The following is a 19,206-nucleotide window of genomic DNA, read 5'->3' as shown; positions in this document are numbered from 1 at the left end:
CACACCTGCGCTATCAACAAAATACTGGTAGTAATCTAAAAAAGTGAATGGGATGGTGCATCAAAACATTTAGCCACACTAAGGGTGCAACGAGCACCTTCATTTGCATATTACAATAAAGGGTTTTTTTTAGCAGGGCAATAGAGGAACACATTTAAAAACAAAGAACAATTTTTATTGTTGCTCCAACTCCTAAAAGGCTAAGTGGTAGTTAATTTTAAGCGTACATGTGGTGTGACCTATTCCCTTTAAGGTCAAAATGTATTGGCTCATTCTATGACCCAGGGGGCATTCAGGCAGGTGCAGAGTCGCCACACAATGGACGTGTATAAACATGATACATGGAAGACTTTGTACCTGGCTCTGCAGCTCACTCTGCTGCTTCAAGCGGAGGTTTTCTGGAGTGTCAGCCACCATAGTGAAGGACTGCTTGGGGTAATGCCTGGAATAAGAAGAGGACAACAACAATTTGGTTGTTATTCCAAAAACATATGAGTATTATTCTCTGGAGACAATGGAGAACCTCTCTAATGTGTACCTAAAGTGTTAAACTGACCACTGCAAACATAACTCAAGGTCATTTACACTGTGCTGGACTAAAAGTAAGACACTTGTACATTAGGACATGACAAACTCACTTAAGGAGAGGGAACAAGGAAGCTCAGAACGGGCACTGGAAACTGAACAATTTAGTCACAGCAGTGCCAGTCACATGCTAGAAGATCCTCTGTGGAAGAATCAGTGTGACAAGGTTACAGGCCGGGAGCCAGACACCACTAGAGGGAGCATAGGAGCTTACTGCATACAATGATACAAATGAACACTTAGGGTATGTGCACACGATGCAGATTTAGTGCAGAATTGGTGCAGAACTGCAGCAGATTTTTCTGATGCAGAAACGCTGCAGAACTGCACTGTGATTTACAGTACAATGTAAATCAATGTGAAAAAAAAAGCGCTGTGCACATGGTGCAGAAAAATCTGCGCAGAAACTCTGCAGATTTCAAAGAAGTGCATGTCGCTTCTTTTGTGCAGTTCTGCAGCGTTTCTGCACCCCTCCATGATAAAAATCTGCACTGGTAAAAACTGCACAGAAACTGCACAGGCGTTTTCTGCCAAGAGATGCAGATTTAGTGCAGAAAATTCTGCACCACATTTCCTACGTGTTAAAGCCTTAAAGAGAACCGGTAACTATTCATGCTGCCCAAAACAAGGACAGCATGAATGAGGTATGCTTTTCTCTGAAACGCTCCGGCACTTCACACAAAACGTTGTTCTCCCTGCACCGCTTAAGTTGATGGACAGATCTCTTCCTATGTACACATAGGAGAGACAGGTCAATCACCTGCAGCGGTATGGTGGAAAGTTGAGCAGGATCTGTGCCAGACAAGTCTAGTTTCTGCCTATGGTCTCCGGCCGCCTCTCCAAACTATGTTTTCTCTGAAGCACTGGAACTTCTCGGTGTAAATCATACCTGCTCCAGTGATGCAGCCAGTCTCTGATTCATGCTGCCAGTGGTTTGGGCAGCATGAATCAAGTGACTGGTTCCCTCTAATAACTTGGCATACAGTAAGCTCCCTCTAGTGGAGACTATAGGGAGCCAGAGCCACAAATAAAATCACAGCCAGCTGACATTTCTTAACGACACATTGAAAAACCATAAGAATTCATTAAGATTATAAGTGATACATGTCTACAGCCCTTAAACGGAATCTGACAACAGGTATTTCCTATGTAATATGAAGACAGCATGCCACAGGGGTTAAAACGCAGATTTCAGCAATGCCTCCATTATCAAGCTTCCTGCTTTCATTTGTTCTGATAGTTTAGCACCAGGAGCTTATCATTGCTGGGACACAGTAGTGCATGGCTGGTAGTCTGACAAGCCCCCTCCTGTGATAAACAGCTCAGTGTCTACAGAGAGAGTGGTGTGGGCAGGGCTAGCTTTTCAGCTCTGCAGGGCTAGCTTTCTCAGCTCTGCTGCACTGTGCTAAATCTAAAAGCTCTGATTGTGTGAGAACGGCTGCAGCCAGTAATCTAAGTGATACATCGTTGGATTCAAGGCCTCATTGCCCAACATCATGCTACTTCCCTTTAATTATGATATGAAGACATCACTGCATACACTCTGAACTGTGAAATTAGAATTACAGTCAAAAATAAAATCGGGACAGTTTTCTCTACCTTAAAAAAAAAATAAATTAAAAATCGGAAATTATACAGGCATCAATGTATGTTTGTTTTACTGACACTGCCATATTTTCTCACTGTCCAGGACTTTCTGGATGGTTGTCAATCCTGATTTGGACTTTGAAACAAGACTAACACTTAATGATTACAATGGGACACGGGTGCAGAATTTTTTCAGTGCCAAGGGCAACAATGAAACTTAAAAGGGTCTAGCCAACTAAAACAGTTATGGCATAATGACAGTATATGGAGATACATGCCTGGTCGATGCCACTTCGCCTTGCAAGACTCTCACTTTTATGGAGAATAAGGGTCATGCTCCAGAAACAAATCGTATGAAACATGCAGCTCCATACTATTTGATGCAAGCACGATACTACGGAGACAACAGCACTCATACACAGCCACCTTTCCATACTGGGGTGCCACATGGGGGGGCAGGAGACCTGTTTCTACTTCTGGATGGGGATCCCAGAACTACCTGCACAACGCACCATTAGTATTTCATAGAGTTAAGCAAAAAGATATGCTGGAGCTTTATCCATAGGCCACGTTTGCATCCTTCTGCCACCAGACTAGAGAACTAAAAGCCTCCTATCAGCTGCAGCATCCCCGGCCCCCGGAGGCCACGGGTATTAAGGGGTTTGAAGTGCTCTGGTATGACTATTGACATGGCGGCTAGACCATGGTGCTGCATATCTTTTTTTACAACTTTATTATTTCCTCATCTGCTTTTGTACTTACTTGTGCATCCTTGAACTAGGAGATTACTAATATATTAGGAGACTTCTAGCAAAGGAGATGCATTCTTCAGAAGCAAAAGCAATCCAGTAACAATCTGTAATACTCCAGGGTTTGTATATCCAGTATTTTAGGCCACTGAGTCTTGTAAAACATCACTAGACAATAAAGTGTGACGGCCAACAAACATGCGACTTCCCTCCATAGCACAGTAATTAGACACCTATTACAGGCCACTGCCAAGTGTTTCATTATTTCTTGTCTCTTCCAGCCACCATGTAACGTAACACCAGACTGGGGTATCTACACAGCCATCCCATCCCTATCACTGGCAGTGCATTTTATACTAGGGTTGGCAATACCTCTGCTTAATACAGCTGTATACCAGAAATTAGACCTGTATGTAGTTGCGTTCTTTAGGGCCTGCAGCAAAAATACTGAAACTTTATGACCACATATAGGAAAGGAGGGAGGGAATACATGCAGAAAACATCTCGGGCTTGTTGAACTAGAGGGGTCTAAATTTCATAATCCCCTTTATGGTGATAAAGGTGCTTGGCAGGATTTAACCCCGTATGGTAAATGTGGAAAATCTGTAGCAAATCTGTTATTATTGGACATTAAAATATTTAAAAATATACATCATAAGGTCAAACAGATGAAAATACAGGTTAAGGCAGGATGATCAACCTACAATATATACGGATCACAAGTATTATACACAGGTAGCCACCCTATACAAATGTAGGAGATGTTATAAGAACAAAAAAGAAGAATAATGGCAAAAATGCACAGAGAATGCCAAAACGTACAAGTACGTGTTATCTCCAAGTGAGAAGTTCAGACGTTTAGCATGTAAGTGTGCATATAGTTATCATATGATGAAAGGTTGGAAACGTTGGACTTGTTTAGCAATGAAATAATAAAGTATTTTAGTTTTCTATATTTTCATATTTTTGGGTGAGGGTACCGTAATTTACTCCATTTTCCCTTCGCATTCCTATTTGGGTGGCAGTACGTCACTGACATTATTACGATCCTGCATCAGATGGTTATGTTCCCAGCACCATTTAGAACATATTCGTGCAATGTCCTTTTTCTGATAGTCAAATTTTCCACTAACTTTGTGCCAAAAACTGTAGTTTACACACCACTTGTCCATGCATTTTGTCACAATAACTGCCGCATTTTACTGTCACTACAAAGTGAATAAGATTTCTGGCATCTCATGCACACATTGCCTATTTTCCTTCCAGATTTAAAACAGTTACAAATCTGCACAATGTCAATGCTTTCAGCAATATAGTGCAACGAATTGCAGGTATTCTATTGAATGTTCGAAAACGAATAAAAAAAAAGCACCAAAAACAGGGGAAAAACGCAAGGTTTTTTTTGTGCAGGGTTTTTCCTGCAGCAAATAATGTGTGCACATATCACGACGTGCAGGTTTGAGGCGGGTTTGTTGCATATTTCATCATATTCATCGTAAAGGGTGAAAAAAATAGACAGGCTGCAGATTTCAGTCAAGAATATTTCTGTAACTTGTTTTTAAAATTTACTTTTAGTACCATATTACACTGAAAAATTTTCACATGCAACCATGCGTGGAAAATCTTCACTGTGCGTTCACCCTACTAAAGTCATGTTCCCGCGTACTGTAAATCTTTTCCGCCGCATTTTTTTGTACGGAAAATCAACTGTGCTTAACTGTCCAAGCAAAGAGGATGCGATTTTTTGAAAACTGCCCACTGTTCTTCTAAAGACATTGTATAACTACCGTATATGTTTTTTAGTGTATTTTTCTCTATAGAAAGCCCCAGCAAAAAAAATGTAAAAAAAAAAAAGTTATGGTTTTATGCACAGAATCAAAGTTTTCCTGAACTAAACAATGCATTAAAATTGCTGCTTTATGTCTACATTAAAAAATGCATACAATAAAAAAAAAAAAACAATCAGCAAACCTGCAATCCGAGAAAATTTTTAATGTGCATTATGGTGAGGACACCTGCAGAAAAAGCAGCGTGAACACCACACGTGTGAACGCAGCCTAATATATTATCACTACTGTGCGAATGCCCTGAACGCACGTCGTCAGCTTCCTGGACCCCTGAGAATAGGAGGCACTGGTAGTCGCAAGTAATCTGCTCTGTAAATGATATAATTGACATCAGTTTGCAGCTAATTTCTCATAGGGTTACAGATGCAGCATTAGGCACAGCGACTTATACTGATCTCAGTGGGTGGCTGGAAAAGTAGCCACAGTGACTATTTGTATCCTGTCCACAGGGTGACAGGATGCCAGTGGGCCTACGCATAGGTGACCACTCGCATCACACGGGGCGTTCCAGCCCTGACCACAGTCACATCCTCTCCAACCCTTATGTCTATTTATAGGCAGTTGCATAGCTGATGCTTAGTCAGTACAGGGCGTCATAACCCGCAGCAGAAAGATACACATCCTGTCATAGAAATGGGGCAGTGGAGATTGCAGCAGAGTCAGAAGTGCACAGCAGGCCTAGAAGTCAAGAGATCAGAGAAGAGAAAATGCAGAAATAGATAAAGAACAATGAGGAGTGGGGAGGAAAGTATGGAGAACAAGTAAAGCAGCCATAACTGAGGCAATGCATGCACATATGATTGGCTATAACCAGCTATTGTGCACCTCTATGGGCTGATAGCAGAGAGCAATAGATTATATTCAACTCTACGGTAGATGCAGATAACATGAGTTATAGGTTTACAATTTGGCATCGGCCGACAATTTTAGATTCTGGAACATGAATGCGACAACAGATTATAAACTGGACGCCAACCCTAAAAGCGGCCACACGCATTCCATAGAAGTAGGTTGATGGCTGAACATTCATCAAAAGGATGTTCTTCAGGTTGAGGATCATTCCGCTAATGCAACCACACACTTTTTAGTTGGTAGTAGTTGTCACACATTTCAGATTTCACTGGACAAAGATTTTTTTTTTACAGATGACTTATTTCCAGATAATGGAGAATGGTTGCAAAAGTTTTAGCTCCTGTCTGAGCACACACAGAGGAGTACACAAATAAACTTTCTAGTGAATCTCTACTCTGTTCCATGAGCACGATCAGGTCGGAGCTGAGCACTTCAGTCTCCTGAGCTGCGTATTTCTCAGTGGTCTTTAGAGACATCAGTGGGGGTCTCAGGACCGGAATGCAGAAACAAGAAGCCAGCTCACCATAACAACCTATTCCTTTCCGCAGCTTAGATCTGCGTCACTGCTGAGGACGGAAACAGTCATACTATTGTAAGAAAGCATCCAGCTCAACAGATAGAAAATCTTCCTCTTCATTGTTTAAGTTATGAAAACATCTGTACATCCACCATCTATCAGCGAATGTTTTTGCTGATGGACAGCGTTTAGATGTAAAGATGTTTTTATAACTTAACCAATAAAGATGGAGACTTTATATCTGTTGAGCTGGATACTTTCCTAAAATACTGTCCGAGGGCCTGGAATCGGTAAACAATTAAAAGGTCTAAAAATGTTCAACTGTCAACTTTACTTACTTCTTAATCAAATGTTTATAGGCACCACTGGGCTTGGCAGAAAAAGAGCAAAATATTGCACTAACACCAAATAGTACCAAAATGTGGACATGAGTACTCCCCTTACAGCAATGAAATCTAACGAAGACTCCAGGGCTATGAGACTTCTGGTGGAAGACGCCAGTCTGTGACCTGGGAGCCCTGTGACCTGACATAGCAGAGAGTGAAACTTGAATATCTCTGGAATTACTGGAATCTGCCCAATCCCCCTCCCGCTCATGTAATGGTAGGTTACTGCACTACCAAAGCAGCGGAAAGAGCCGACACACCCGATTAGCATAGACCTACATTAGATATTACCTACTAACTACATTGTTCAGGTATGGAGCTCAACAATGGCAGGGAGTTGTGAAAATTAAAATACAACTTATTGCATGGTCAATTAGACCAGGACAAAGGATGTTCATACCCCAGAGGCCCTCAACACCCAACCTCTCTATCCAGCCAGTTCTTGTACACACAGCATTATTACTTTATATGGATAGTACATATTACTGCTCACCTCGAGGTCCACCACCTTTCAGGAGAATGGAGAGCTCCTGGTGGTTGCTCAATGAACCGATAAAGCAAAGAGATGGCCATGCTCCCTTAAGACCCATTGCACAAGGCAAAAATTGGGGGAAAGAGTGTTCTAAGAAATGATCATTCCAGATTATCTGACTATCTAAACTGGCCACCAAACATCAACGGAACAAGGAATAGAATAATTTCCTGGATGCAATCATTTTTTAAGAAGGCTTAAATATCATCGTTCTCGGCAGCACATCTTCGTGTGTGTGCTGCCAACAGGAATGATGATGTTTCCAAAACGATTATGCATAGAACGCTCGATTGACTGTGCAAACAAGCCATTACACAACCCGGTGCCAGGCCTGCATATAATCGATCGGTGGTCGTATCAAAGGTTACAGGCAGCACACCTAACTGCGCCACGACACATCAGTGGGGAGGGCCTGATGCATGTGTGGCCATCATAGGGGACAAGATTGGGAATAGGTGCCAGGGTGTGGCTCCCACCAACCATGCCCTTACTGCAATTCCATTCTTTTTACTACTCCTCCAATTATTGTTTCTCCATTAATTAGCACTAAGGTAAACGGCATAAAAAGGGGAAGGTTACTGGAAATAATTAAGATACATTTGTGATCAAGGAAGAAGATATTTTTCCAGACTTTTGAGTAATTCCTGTATAGATCACAGGTCAGTCTCCATTTAGCTGAACAAGACTGATAAAATGGAACAACAGATGCAACCACACTGCCAATGCAGAGATTTCAGGTTTAGGAACATGTGACAATAAAATAACAGCACCAGATGATAATCTCACTGCTTCTGTAACTGCTGCCGGCACTCACAGTCAGTAGTACTATGTGAAGGGAAGAGGCTGTCGCACCAGCAGGCAACAGTCACACAGTATTTGTAGTGTGGAAACCCAAGTGCGAGTAGGTAGCTGCTGGCACTGTACCCATGATCTGCCAAATCCCACAACATGAAGAGGCTGCACCAGCTGTCAATAGGTAATGGAGTATCCTTTAATAGGTGAATAGTGTGCCGTCTTCCATAGTCTAAGGTTATGAATTAAAATAAACTGCACTGATAAGGAAAAGTGATCTCAGCCATTATCCCTGAAAACCTTACATTCTAGAGTGCCAGTATACCAGGTACACAGATGCCCTTTGTTGGTACCTGTCCTTGGGTGAACTATTGTGATATCACTCATAAATTAGTTTTGGGTAGTAACATCACAAATGTTTTTCTATAAGGTATGCTGCTGTGACATCACAGGTGGATTCAATCGAATGAGCTACTATGACATCACATGTATTTTCATGTAGTGACACCATTTTGGTCATGTAAGCTATTGAGGCCTCGCAAGTGGATTTACTGTGAAATCACAAACTCAGAGGTGGATATAGGAGATGTACTGCTAAGTTTAAGGTTGGGAACCATGGTTCTTGCACAGTGGCCCTTTGATATTGGTGAGAAATTTGACTGGCACAGCCCTGGTCCGTCATCCTATTTGGTCCTCCATGGCTGCCGGTCTTCTCTATTACTGGCACTTATGATGTCCTCAGCTTTATGTGACATCATGGGCCTTAAAGTGCCAGAGGTGTGGAGGATACCAGGAACTGAATTGACAACTGGCTGCTAAAGGACTGGACACCAGACCATGGCCGTAAGAATCAAAATGCTCACCTCTATTTCAGTTCTACCAGTGTCTGAATGGGACACATTGCTTTATAGCTCCAGTTGAATGTTACATTTAGTTTTATAAAGCAAAGAGATATGCGGACACCAGAAATCTAACATGGTTATTTCTGGAGGAAGCAAAGGCAAAACTTCAGAAACATTCTAGGATAAGTCCGACAAGCCTCAAAGATTGGCCATCAAAAATCTAATGTCAATGGCCAGCTCAGATCAGCTACACATTTAAGAAGCAGCAGCCTGTAGGTGGAGGTGCACTGATCATGTCAGAGACTGGTTCTGTGGTTAGAACAATTGTGGAACACTGTAGGGGAAGTCTATTGGTTTGTTTCCTTTTTTTTGTTTTATTTAATTTTGTACTATTTGAGTTTTGAGGGGAAATATAAAATGTAATTTTATGGCTGCAAACTAAAAACTATATACTTCGGGATTTTGAGTGGTGATTTCTGCTGCCACCTTTTTCTGCCTGTATGTGATGAAGTGTCTGATCTTATATGGCTCGTTTTCTACTTATACACTTTATGCTTGATGTTGGATTTTGTACTATTCCTGGTTTAGGCATATCAGCTTTAATATATACATACACTTTGTTACGCTACATAATTGTACTTTATGCTGTTTGGCAATTACATATTTTCATGCAATTGCCAGGGATCTTTGAGTATAGGAGGAAGGGGGTACTTTAGGCCACTTATGAGTAGTCACTTTAATTTTGATGCTATGGCAAAATAGTGTTTAAGTATTTCTGAGAATTTGTGTTATTTCCTTGCATTTGCATTTAATCTTTGATAAAATGTTATTTTTCAGGATACCCATGAGTATGGACTGCTGCTATGCGTATCACTATGCAGGTATGTAGATTACATGAGGACTTGCTACAAGTAGGAAATGTCGTCCATACTTAGGAGAGATCATCTAAGTACAGTTCAGGTGCAGCGTCACCTCGGCAGGCTCCGATGGCTTGCACAGTCTCAGTCCGCTATGACATCTGTATGGACAACATGTCATCATGTACAGTCACATACAGAGGCAGTCTGGTCTATATCACGCTATGGATTAAAGATGGCAACACAAATCTGTAATGTGGAAGTGCGCATGAGGCAGTTTACCCCGAGATGATACCTAGCGTTAGTACTTCTGCTAAATTCTAGAAACTCTGGTAAATGAGATGAGTGTTTCACAAGACGGTCTCTAGCTTACCACAACTGGTTGTATGGTGGGATCCTTTTTTGCCGTGTGCCCACAAGGAGAACCAGTAATTTCAGCATTACCTAAAAGTCCAACAGTTTTCAGTGCACTTTGGTTGGGGGGTACGTGTGTTAATTTGTCACAAGGATGCTCCAGATATATAAAGTTTATGCGACATTTTCAGCACCAACCAAAATAAGCAAAAGGTGGCAACATTTCTATTTTGTGACAATAGAGTGGTTTTAGCCATCACTGAGCATGCTCCTTAGGCTTTGCCATGTCCTTATAGACAGTCCTTTTGTCTGCTCAGTTTTAGTAATGAATTTACAGAATAAGTCAGCCATTGCATCACCTATGCCATCAAAAGCAGATGGGGAGCACCGATAACTATTTTAGAGATCCATGTTGTAGAACGGAAAAAACCGACCCCACAATAATCAATGTGCCCCTCTGATTTCCTTTGCCTAGCTGATGCAATGTATGACCCCACCAATTCCGAGGACAAGGTCTCTGAAGAGTGGAGCAGTGGTCGATTATTCACACTGCAGCTCCATTCAGTCTTATGGAGACCAACTGAGACAAGTAATTGGCATCTCCGATAGTTCCATTAAAAATGAATGGAGCGGAGGTGCGCATGATCTCCCGCTGCTCCATACGCCAGGTTCTGATTATTGGTGAGGTCCCAGCGCTCAAACCAACAGTGTAAGGCCGGGGTCACACTTGCAAGTTCAATGCGAGAAACTCACACGAGTCTGTCGCATCAAGTCACGGCAGCAGCGGGACTGCAAACCCGCAAACTCCGGTCCCGAGTGCCAGCGGCAGTGCCGAGACTTGATGTGAGAGTTTCTCGCATTTTACTCGCGTGTGACCCTGGCCTTTGGGAAGCTATCTCATATCCAATCGATAGGGCATTACTTTCATACGTGAGAATATCCATTTACTTGCATGTATTTAGGGCTAAAAACTTGATTTAATTAAAAATGCTGCACTATTTTGCTTTTACTGGCTCTTTATTTCCCTACACTTAACTTTCATGTGGACTGTGGTCATGAATCAGCTGAGAGCAGCTGGAAAGAGATCATAAAGTTACAAACTCTCCCACTGGCCCATCATTATGTGCTCACTGGCTGATTCTCAGTTATGCCATTCTACAGCGCATCAGTGGAACAGTGTAAAAGCTTTAATGTAACTCAACTATATAAATTAGTAGTAGTCAAAAATACGTGCATTTAAGAACAAAAAAAGGTGGATAACCCTTCTAAATAAAAGTCTATTGTTTTTGATGCTAGGAGGCGATTAAAAATTGTGCAAAGCCCATTGCAACCAAAAAGATTATCTTCTGCCTGCCAGATTGGGGGAGGGGATGATTTTACATTTATGACCACCTTATACCACTGATGCATGGATTCTCCTTCATGGTTTTCCGCATCTCCACAGCTGCTCTTCACTCACCAGTGTATTTCAGCCTGACCAACGAAACGGCCTATGGCAAGTGGTCAAATGTGAGGGTGTGTGACAGGATGCCATTACCACAGTGTGGAGCCCCATCCAATGTCAGCCGTGTGCTGCCTACTGAATACCAATTAGGCCTAGCAGTCTCCTGGGCCTCTCTATCCTGCAGGCCTAAAAGCCGTCAACAACGCAGGAGACAACACTGAACGCAGGCCGCCTCACAGACCTCCCATCTGCATGTGCCAACCACTTCATTCAATGTTTTTACAAGTGCCCAACAATTTATGCCGCCCTTTTAATTGGCGTTCAGGGAAGCTTTCTCCACTCGTGGTCATTAACTGCATGGATAAACATGGCGCTTCTTGTGTGGCCAGATGAAACCCAGACAGACAGAAACAATAGTTTACATACACAACATGGACATGGGAGATGCACTGCTTAACACCTGGAGATCATACAGGGGAGATACATCAAAACTGGGGGGAAAGGAAAATGAAGGAGTTGCCATAGCAACCGAATTGCTTCTTTAATTTTCAAGTTGTCCTGGAATCCATTTAGTTCCTATGGGCAACAGATTCACTTTAATTTTATATGCCCTCCCCCCAAAAAAGTAAATCGACTGCTTTCTGAGAAAGCAATCGTCATGCATACCTGCTAATATTTGTCAGCAGACTTCACCATGCTAACGGTATGCACTAAAAAATGGATTATTTTAGACCTAATGAGACAGATTTTTTTTTTTAAGTTAGTACACCTATGTCAAAATGGCAGGATAATTCTGATTATAAAAATGGGTATTTTAGGAGTCTCACTATACAGTTAAATAGCTCACGAATCCAAATGTATTCAGTCTTGGACGACCTAGCCTAAGTGACAGCTGCAGCTTGTGCTGAGCAGTGTGACATCTTAGTCAGCAGCAGGGAGGAGGGACATTGAGGAGATTGAGAAACATTCAGAGAGTTATACAGCTATTCTGACATGGATTTTCAAAGTATATAGTGTATCAGGTCTAAGATCCATTTAGTAATGTGTGCAATTTATGTTGTGAAATCTGGTGACAGATCTGCTTTAATAGAGCTGTGTGGGAAGCATTAATATTGCCAACCTACTAATGTATACACCAAGTGGAAGTTGCAAGCTATTTTTATCACTGATTAATTATCCATGCCCTCTTTCCAGTATAAGAATATAAGAAATTGCTCCAGATGGAGGGTCATGAAAAACAATACATCCATAAGCAACCTCAATACTGGTACTTGTGCTAGGTTCGAGTCCACGGCACGACACCCCCTACGCCGGGCATGCCACGGCACGACACCCCCTACGCCGGGCATGCCACGGCACGACAACCCCTACGCCGGGCATGCCACGGCACGACAACCCCTACGCCGGGCATGCCACGGCACGACACCCCCTACGCCGGGCATGCCACGGCACGACACCCCCTACGCCGGGCATGCCACGGCACGACACCCCCTTCGCCGGGCATGCCACGGCACGACACCCTCTTCGCCGGGCATGCCACAGCACGACACCCCCTATGAGGGTCATGCCACGTCACGAAACCCCCTACGAGAGGCATGCCACGTCACAACACCCCCTACGAGAGGCATGCCACGTCACGACACCCCCTACGAGAGGCATGCCACGTCACGACACTCCCTCTGACAGGCACGCCACGTCACAACACTCCGTCTGACAGGCACACCACGTCAAAACACTCCCTCTGACGGGCATGCCTCTGAAACCATTTTCAGAACTGCAATGGCAAGCTGTCAGGGAGAGAAGGCTTTGCTACCCAGGGAAACATACAGTTTCAAACTTTTAATCACTACATATTAGTAAAGTAATTAATGTTTCCCAAACATTTGTATGATTAGATTGGATAAAACATGGACAACCCTTTTAAATCTCCATTCGCAAACCATTTGTGCTCAACTCAATCTTCCCAACCCCCCCTAACAAAGCTCAATTTTAAGGCACATTTTCCCCTTTTAGGATCCGTTTTGTAAAATTCTCTGAAAACCGGAAAACTGTGAGGCATGAGGCTGTGTTCATAAATTCCTTTTACTGAGTTTTCAGAGCAAAAACTGAGTGGAAACTCAAAGATTGAGGCGTTTTATGAGACTTGAGAGTTTTTGCTTAGTTTCCACTCTTAAAAATTGTGTGCGCACATAGAACGGCCACTATTATAGGTTTCATTTCAAATGTAGAACAGGTTTCCTACATTCCAAGTGGCGTAACTGGACACTCTAAAGGCATTATTAACCTGACAATATACTGCAGTGTTGTGGTTCTCATGTCAGGCGGTTTTATTTACGGCATTTATTTTGACAAAATAGCACAATAGGGTCATTCCATGTCAAGTGAACCAATGATTTTTACCACTATATTTTTAATTCTTTTGAGATTTTGGTATTTGGTAATAGTTTGTCAGAGAATGCAAAATGTGAAGAAAAAAAAATTCTAGATATTTTTTTTTATTTTTTATTGATTTTCAAAGTTCGGAAAAAGTGCGAATTTCGGTGTTGCCTGCCCTTACATTTCTCCCCATAACTCAGGCTAGAAAAGAGATAGAGAAACAAAATAAACACCATTCTACTCAGAACTGTACAGGCTTTCACCAGATATGTCACAAGAGTATCTTTGATAATAATTTACCTATGCGAACGCAAGCGCAAAACCTTAAAACCCATTTCCGAAAAAAACGTTTAATTTAAATATTTCAAAAACTGCACATGTGCCTGTTATGCTCCTAGCCACTTCTGCACCAAAATACAAGCTGGGATCGTGATGGGATCATATTTTAAAAAATAAAACTATTAGTGTCAGTTCAAAAATCTTGATTTCAGGTCTGTTCAGCCTGTGGTGTAGAAGTGTGGGGTCCATATTTACCAAATAATCCATGATTGTTAGATATTACTGTATTATTTTATTATGTTAGAGTTAGAAGCAGGAGAGGACAGAGGAGAAGCTTTGTTAGGGCTGAGGATGACCAGGGGTAGACGGTGACTGCAGAGCAGATGACAGGCCGGCAGCTCGGGTCTTCAGAGGCCATATTCACACCAAATCTTATCACCCATGCAACTCCTCAAATGGAGGGAGAAAAATAATCTTAACATCCAGTTCATGGATTGTACAAACCAGGACTACGAAGAGGAGGAGAGTTTGTTATATCGGTTACAGGAAGCAGAACCCATCACAGGGACTCAGCAATACCGGACTGTCATCCCATGTAGTGGAAATAAAGACAGTGACGTCCATGACGTGGTAGAAGAAGGCACAAGATCGGCCATGGATGACAGAACTGGCTATGTGACCTGTGAATATGATCGGCGCTGACGGCTACTGGACTCTCCAAAGATTGTGAAAATGAAGACGTAGAAGTGACTCTTCTGCACCTTCTGGTCCAGCACCATCCTTTGTGTATCCAAGAAAAACAGACATTGTAAAAGTGAACAAAAATCAGACATAACTCAGGTGGAGCCGAGCACCATGACAGCTGCACATACTCTGACACAGAAGGAAACGGCCATTGCTAGTGAGCGCTTATGGACAAGATGGCATTTCATCCTCTAGAAGGGACACATTGGTGATAGAAGGCCAGTGTAAAAACCTACTATTAATTGTTTGATTAGTTCATATTTTATAGTACGAGGATTTAACTAGTGGACTATTCTTCTTAAACACTTCAGAAATGACATGTTTAGTGATATAGTAGAAAAAAAATTGTTCCATGTATAAATGGGTGGTAGAAATATTGGTTCTTTTAATCTTGTTTTTAACATATAATTAGGACGAGACTGTATTTAGAAAACCACACTTGAGGATGTGATCACGTTTTTTCTTTTGGCTTGTTCAATGAATTCAGGTTGAAAATGCTGAGCCAGTTGTTATGATGATTAAGATGTATTTATTCTGGCACTTTGGTAGTTGTTTTTTGTGTTTCTTTATTGTTACATATAAATGCTGAATGCAATAAGTTGTAATTTGAAAAGAAAAAGGGAAGAAGCTCACACAAACATAAAATCAGATGATTCAAGGCTTAAAAAAAAATACAAATTTGATAGGTCCCAAGTTGAATCCCTGTACAAATATAAACAAGGACACAAGTAACACACATGCATGTTATCACAATTTTAAAACATACGTTTTTTTCAGAATTGCGCATCAAAATGTTTAATTTGATTTCTCCAAAACAAAATATAAAGAAACATAGTCTTGTGACATATCAAATGAAAGCCGGTACCGTTCTGAGAAAAATGATGCCTCTCCCACCTCTATATCTTAATCATAGCCCGAGATATGATAAAAAATGTAAAGCCATACCAGGCCAAAATCAGCGCTTTTTTAAAACTTTAAAAATCTGTAAAAAATTAACTGATGAAGAAAAAAATTCTAAACTTTTAATTTGTAATTAACTAAAGTTGTACTTCATAAAAACAAAAAATAAAAAAAATCTAAAGACGTCAGGTAAAAAAAATATTCATATTTGGATCACTTGATATGGAATGACCCAATAATCTTTAAATGATTTAATGGTTGTCCATTACAAAATACCGAGAACTGGCCTAAGGCCATGTTTCTATACAAATGATAAAATGATCTATGTGATCTGTGTGTAAGATTGTGGTGGGTGGCACTGTCCCTTTACAAGCAGCAGCTTGTGCTCCCTTCACATGGTATTGAGCGCGCAGTGCTGCAGTGCTGTGCAGTGACGTGTGAGCTGCTGAGAACTGACTACACATTTGGTCATTTGTCACTCACGCGCTACAGTATGGCTTCTTATCGTATCCCTTGTAGTTCTTCATATTCAGGGTCATCTTGCAGATCTCGCAGTGGAAGCATGCTTTGTGCCAAAACTAGGAGAGAAAGAAAACACACATAAGTGACCTAGATTCACAGCCTGTAGCAAATAGTTTGGATTTCAATCTCATTTTAAGAAATGCATGTGGGCAATAAATCTTATAAGCCGAAACACTGGATTAATGGAGCTGCAGTGGAATGCGCTGGAGAGACAGATATCCAGACGGGATACAATCTGCATGACACTACACTAGGATATAGATATATATATATATATACATATATACACACACATTTTATAACATTTTTAAAGGGATTGTAACCATAGAATGACTGTTGAAACCACTTACAGGTGCTCGGTGCACAGAGGTGTAGCCAATTAAGTACACCTTGTTTTCCCTGTATCTCCACACCCATTTTTTTGATTGACAGCTCTGGCTCTTCATAGTACCATAGACAGTGGAGATAAATGGAAAACAAGCAAGTGGAAAGGTGCACTTAATTGTTTGGCCACGCTTTTGTGCACTAAGTGCCTGTATTTGGTTTGAACAGTCATTCTGTGCTGAAATAATCATTTTAAAGGGAGTTTGTCGGCAAAGAATAACTGTTCAAACCAAACACAGTAGCTTTGTGCACCCTTGGTGTGGCCAAACACTTAATTGCACCTTCCCACCTATTTTTATTTCCTTCTATCTCCGCCCTACTTCTATTTTGATTTACAGCTCTGGATTTTCGGTATGTGCACACGTTGCGGATTCTCTGCGGATCCGCAGCGTTTTTTGCAGTGCAGAGACGCTGCAGATCCGCAATTGATGTAGGGTATGTGCACACATTGCAGATTTCCTGCAGATCTGCAGCTTTTCTTTTCCGCACAGAAACGCTGCAGATCCGCAAGTGATTTACAGTACAATGTAAATCAATGGCAAAAAAAAATAAAAAATAGCTGTGCTAATGGTGCAGAAAAATCTGCACGGAAAATGCAGCAGATTCAAAAAAGGACCATGTCAATTTATTTTGCAGATCTGTTGGTCAAAAAAAACAGACAGCGATGGATCCGTCGCCGTCCGTCATTTGCTAGAATGGAAGCCTATGGCGCCGAATCTGTGAAACATGTGACCTTTTTGTTGCTGATTATCAACTCTCAAAGCATGATGGGGGTTGTACTTTCAAATACACAGCACATGTTTGTAGATACTGCCGATTTCAATAGGACCTGCTAACAAACTTGAGTATTGAGACAGTCGAACTGACACTCAGCGACTTCTGTCAATAGCAGTGATCCACCCAACCTTTTGGATAAAGGGATACTTTTACATCACTGGCCTATCCTTTGTATACCTCATCAATATCAGATTGGTGGGGGTTGGGAATGGGCCGGGTCATTTCTACCTTATGGACACACAGACTGACAACCTTCTTCCCAATTCTGAGACAATTATTTGAAGTTTATCCATGACCATAATAATCCATGAATGTGGTTTTATCTGTCAACGCGTTTCAAGGTGTACATGCCTCTTCATCAGGACAAACCACAATGAACAGGCCTACGGTCTTAGCCGGCTACATACTTCTCAGCCACCGAGTACAGACAATAGTGGCACAGTCGGTGGAAGGAGAGTTATGATGGCCATTCTCTTATTGCCCTTATCTCCTTGCTCATCTCTTCAATTGGTTCAGTTTTAATACTATAAAAAGCTCCTGATCTATTAATGAGGACCTGTAAATATATCATTTATTTTTCGCCTGGTGTACCTGACAAGGTTCTCCTGAATCTGGCACGGTGTCTCTGGTCCCTGCACCTCTCTGTTCCCGAGATACAGTTCCTCTTCCTTATTTACAAGTCAAATCTTTTTTTAGCCAAGTGGGTGTGTTTCTCTATTTCCTATGAGAGCCTTTGAGGAACAAGCCCATTTGGCTATAAAAAGACTAGACTAACATACAGAAAAGAGGGGCCATATCGCAGAAGCTAAAAAAAAAAAAAAAATCAAGACAGAATCAAGTGAACAGCGGCATTTACATCAGGTGACATTTACGGCAAGTGACAGGTCCTGTTTAAATGATTTGTCTTAGACTAATGATTAATTGTATATCCCGTGCCGTAAGCTATGTAGAGCACCAGCTGGGACTTTACACCTCCCCCGCTTACTGATTTTCTCCGACTACCCCATTAGAAGCGGACACCATTTGTGATTGCCATTAGCTGTGCAGACAGTAGACATATAATTGGCTGTGGGGAAAGATGCTATGACGTCTCAACTATAATGTACAGTATTTAGTAACTTAAAAAGTGCAAAAAAAAAAAAAGTTCAAGAAAAAAAATTACCGTAACAAGTCTTATAAAAGGGTCATGCTAAGGTAATGAGGATTTTCACGCCTCCAGGTGAGTGTTTTTTGGCTGCCTCACACTGGGCGTGTAAGTCTATGGCATTGGTTATAGGAAGGCCTGAAGAGTAATGTATTGCTCACCCCAGAGGACAGACATAAAAGGAAATGTCTCACATACATACTTCTCTTTACAGGCGCTCAGTGACTAACACGTTATCGCTCTGTATCATCTTACAGCACCGCTACAGCTCATCTACCACCGGGAAGCTCAGCTCATTCCTAGACTTGGGGACAACTATAAAGCAGCCATAGCGATCCCCATAGGAGCTGTCACCAGGCACTACAGACAATGGCAGATAAATATGTATAAGATTTGTGCATCAGGAAGCACTTGATGAACAACTATAGCTCCAATCCCAACACTAAAAATCCATTACATCTATGCGAATGGGGTTATTTCGGCAGGATGTGCAAGCTTTTCTGCAAGTTCACTCCAGATGAAAGTGGCTGTTTTCCAACAAATCTGACACTTCTGAACATTTCCTTCTGAGCTTTAATATAAAAAGTAACATTATTTCAGCTCTGCGCGTCTGATAAGCGAAGGATTCAGAGGAAATTAAATTTGCAACTTTTATCAGCAGTAACTGTCACATGTTGGTCAACAGCGTCACAATAGACCACATTGTCAGTAGCCTAGTAGTAAAGGGTATCTGTGC

The 19,206-nt window shown here is 41.6% G+C and overlaps 1 protein-coding gene and 1 long non-coding RNA gene across 2 annotated transcripts in view; one reads left to right on the top strand and one right to left on the bottom strand.

Moving 5' to 3' along the window:
• The window catches only part of LASP1 (LIM and SH3 protein 1), a 56,733-nt gene that overhangs the window by 22,910 nt on the left and 14,617 nt on the right, over positions 1-19,206 (bottom strand). The window contains exons 2-3 of the mRNA XM_077252311.1: positions 16,127-16,221; positions 358-442 (exon numbers count right to left, since the gene is read on the bottom strand). Coding sequence (XP_077108426.1) covers positions 358-442; positions 16,127-16,221 — 180 coding nt within the window. The remainder of the gene's footprint in view (positions 1-357; positions 443-16,126; positions 16,222-19,206) is intronic.
• LOC143765532 (uncharacterized) lies at positions 8,375-19,038 on the top strand. The gene is made up of 3 exons (XR_013213410.1): positions 8,375-8,420; positions 9,527-9,570; positions 18,685-19,038. It is a non-coding gene; the product is annotated as an uncharacterized LOC143765532 (long non-coding RNA).

This window comes from Ranitomeya variabilis, chromosome 4, assembly GCF_051348905.1.
Source record: "Ranitomeya variabilis isolate aRanVar5 chromosome 4, aRanVar5.hap1, whole genome shotgun sequence".
Taxonomy (NCBI): domain Eukaryota; kingdom Metazoa; phylum Chordata; class Amphibia; order Anura; family Dendrobatidae; genus Ranitomeya; species Ranitomeya variabilis.
Note: the sequence above shows the minus strand (reverse complement) of the source record. Positions and strands in the feature narration are given on the sequence as shown.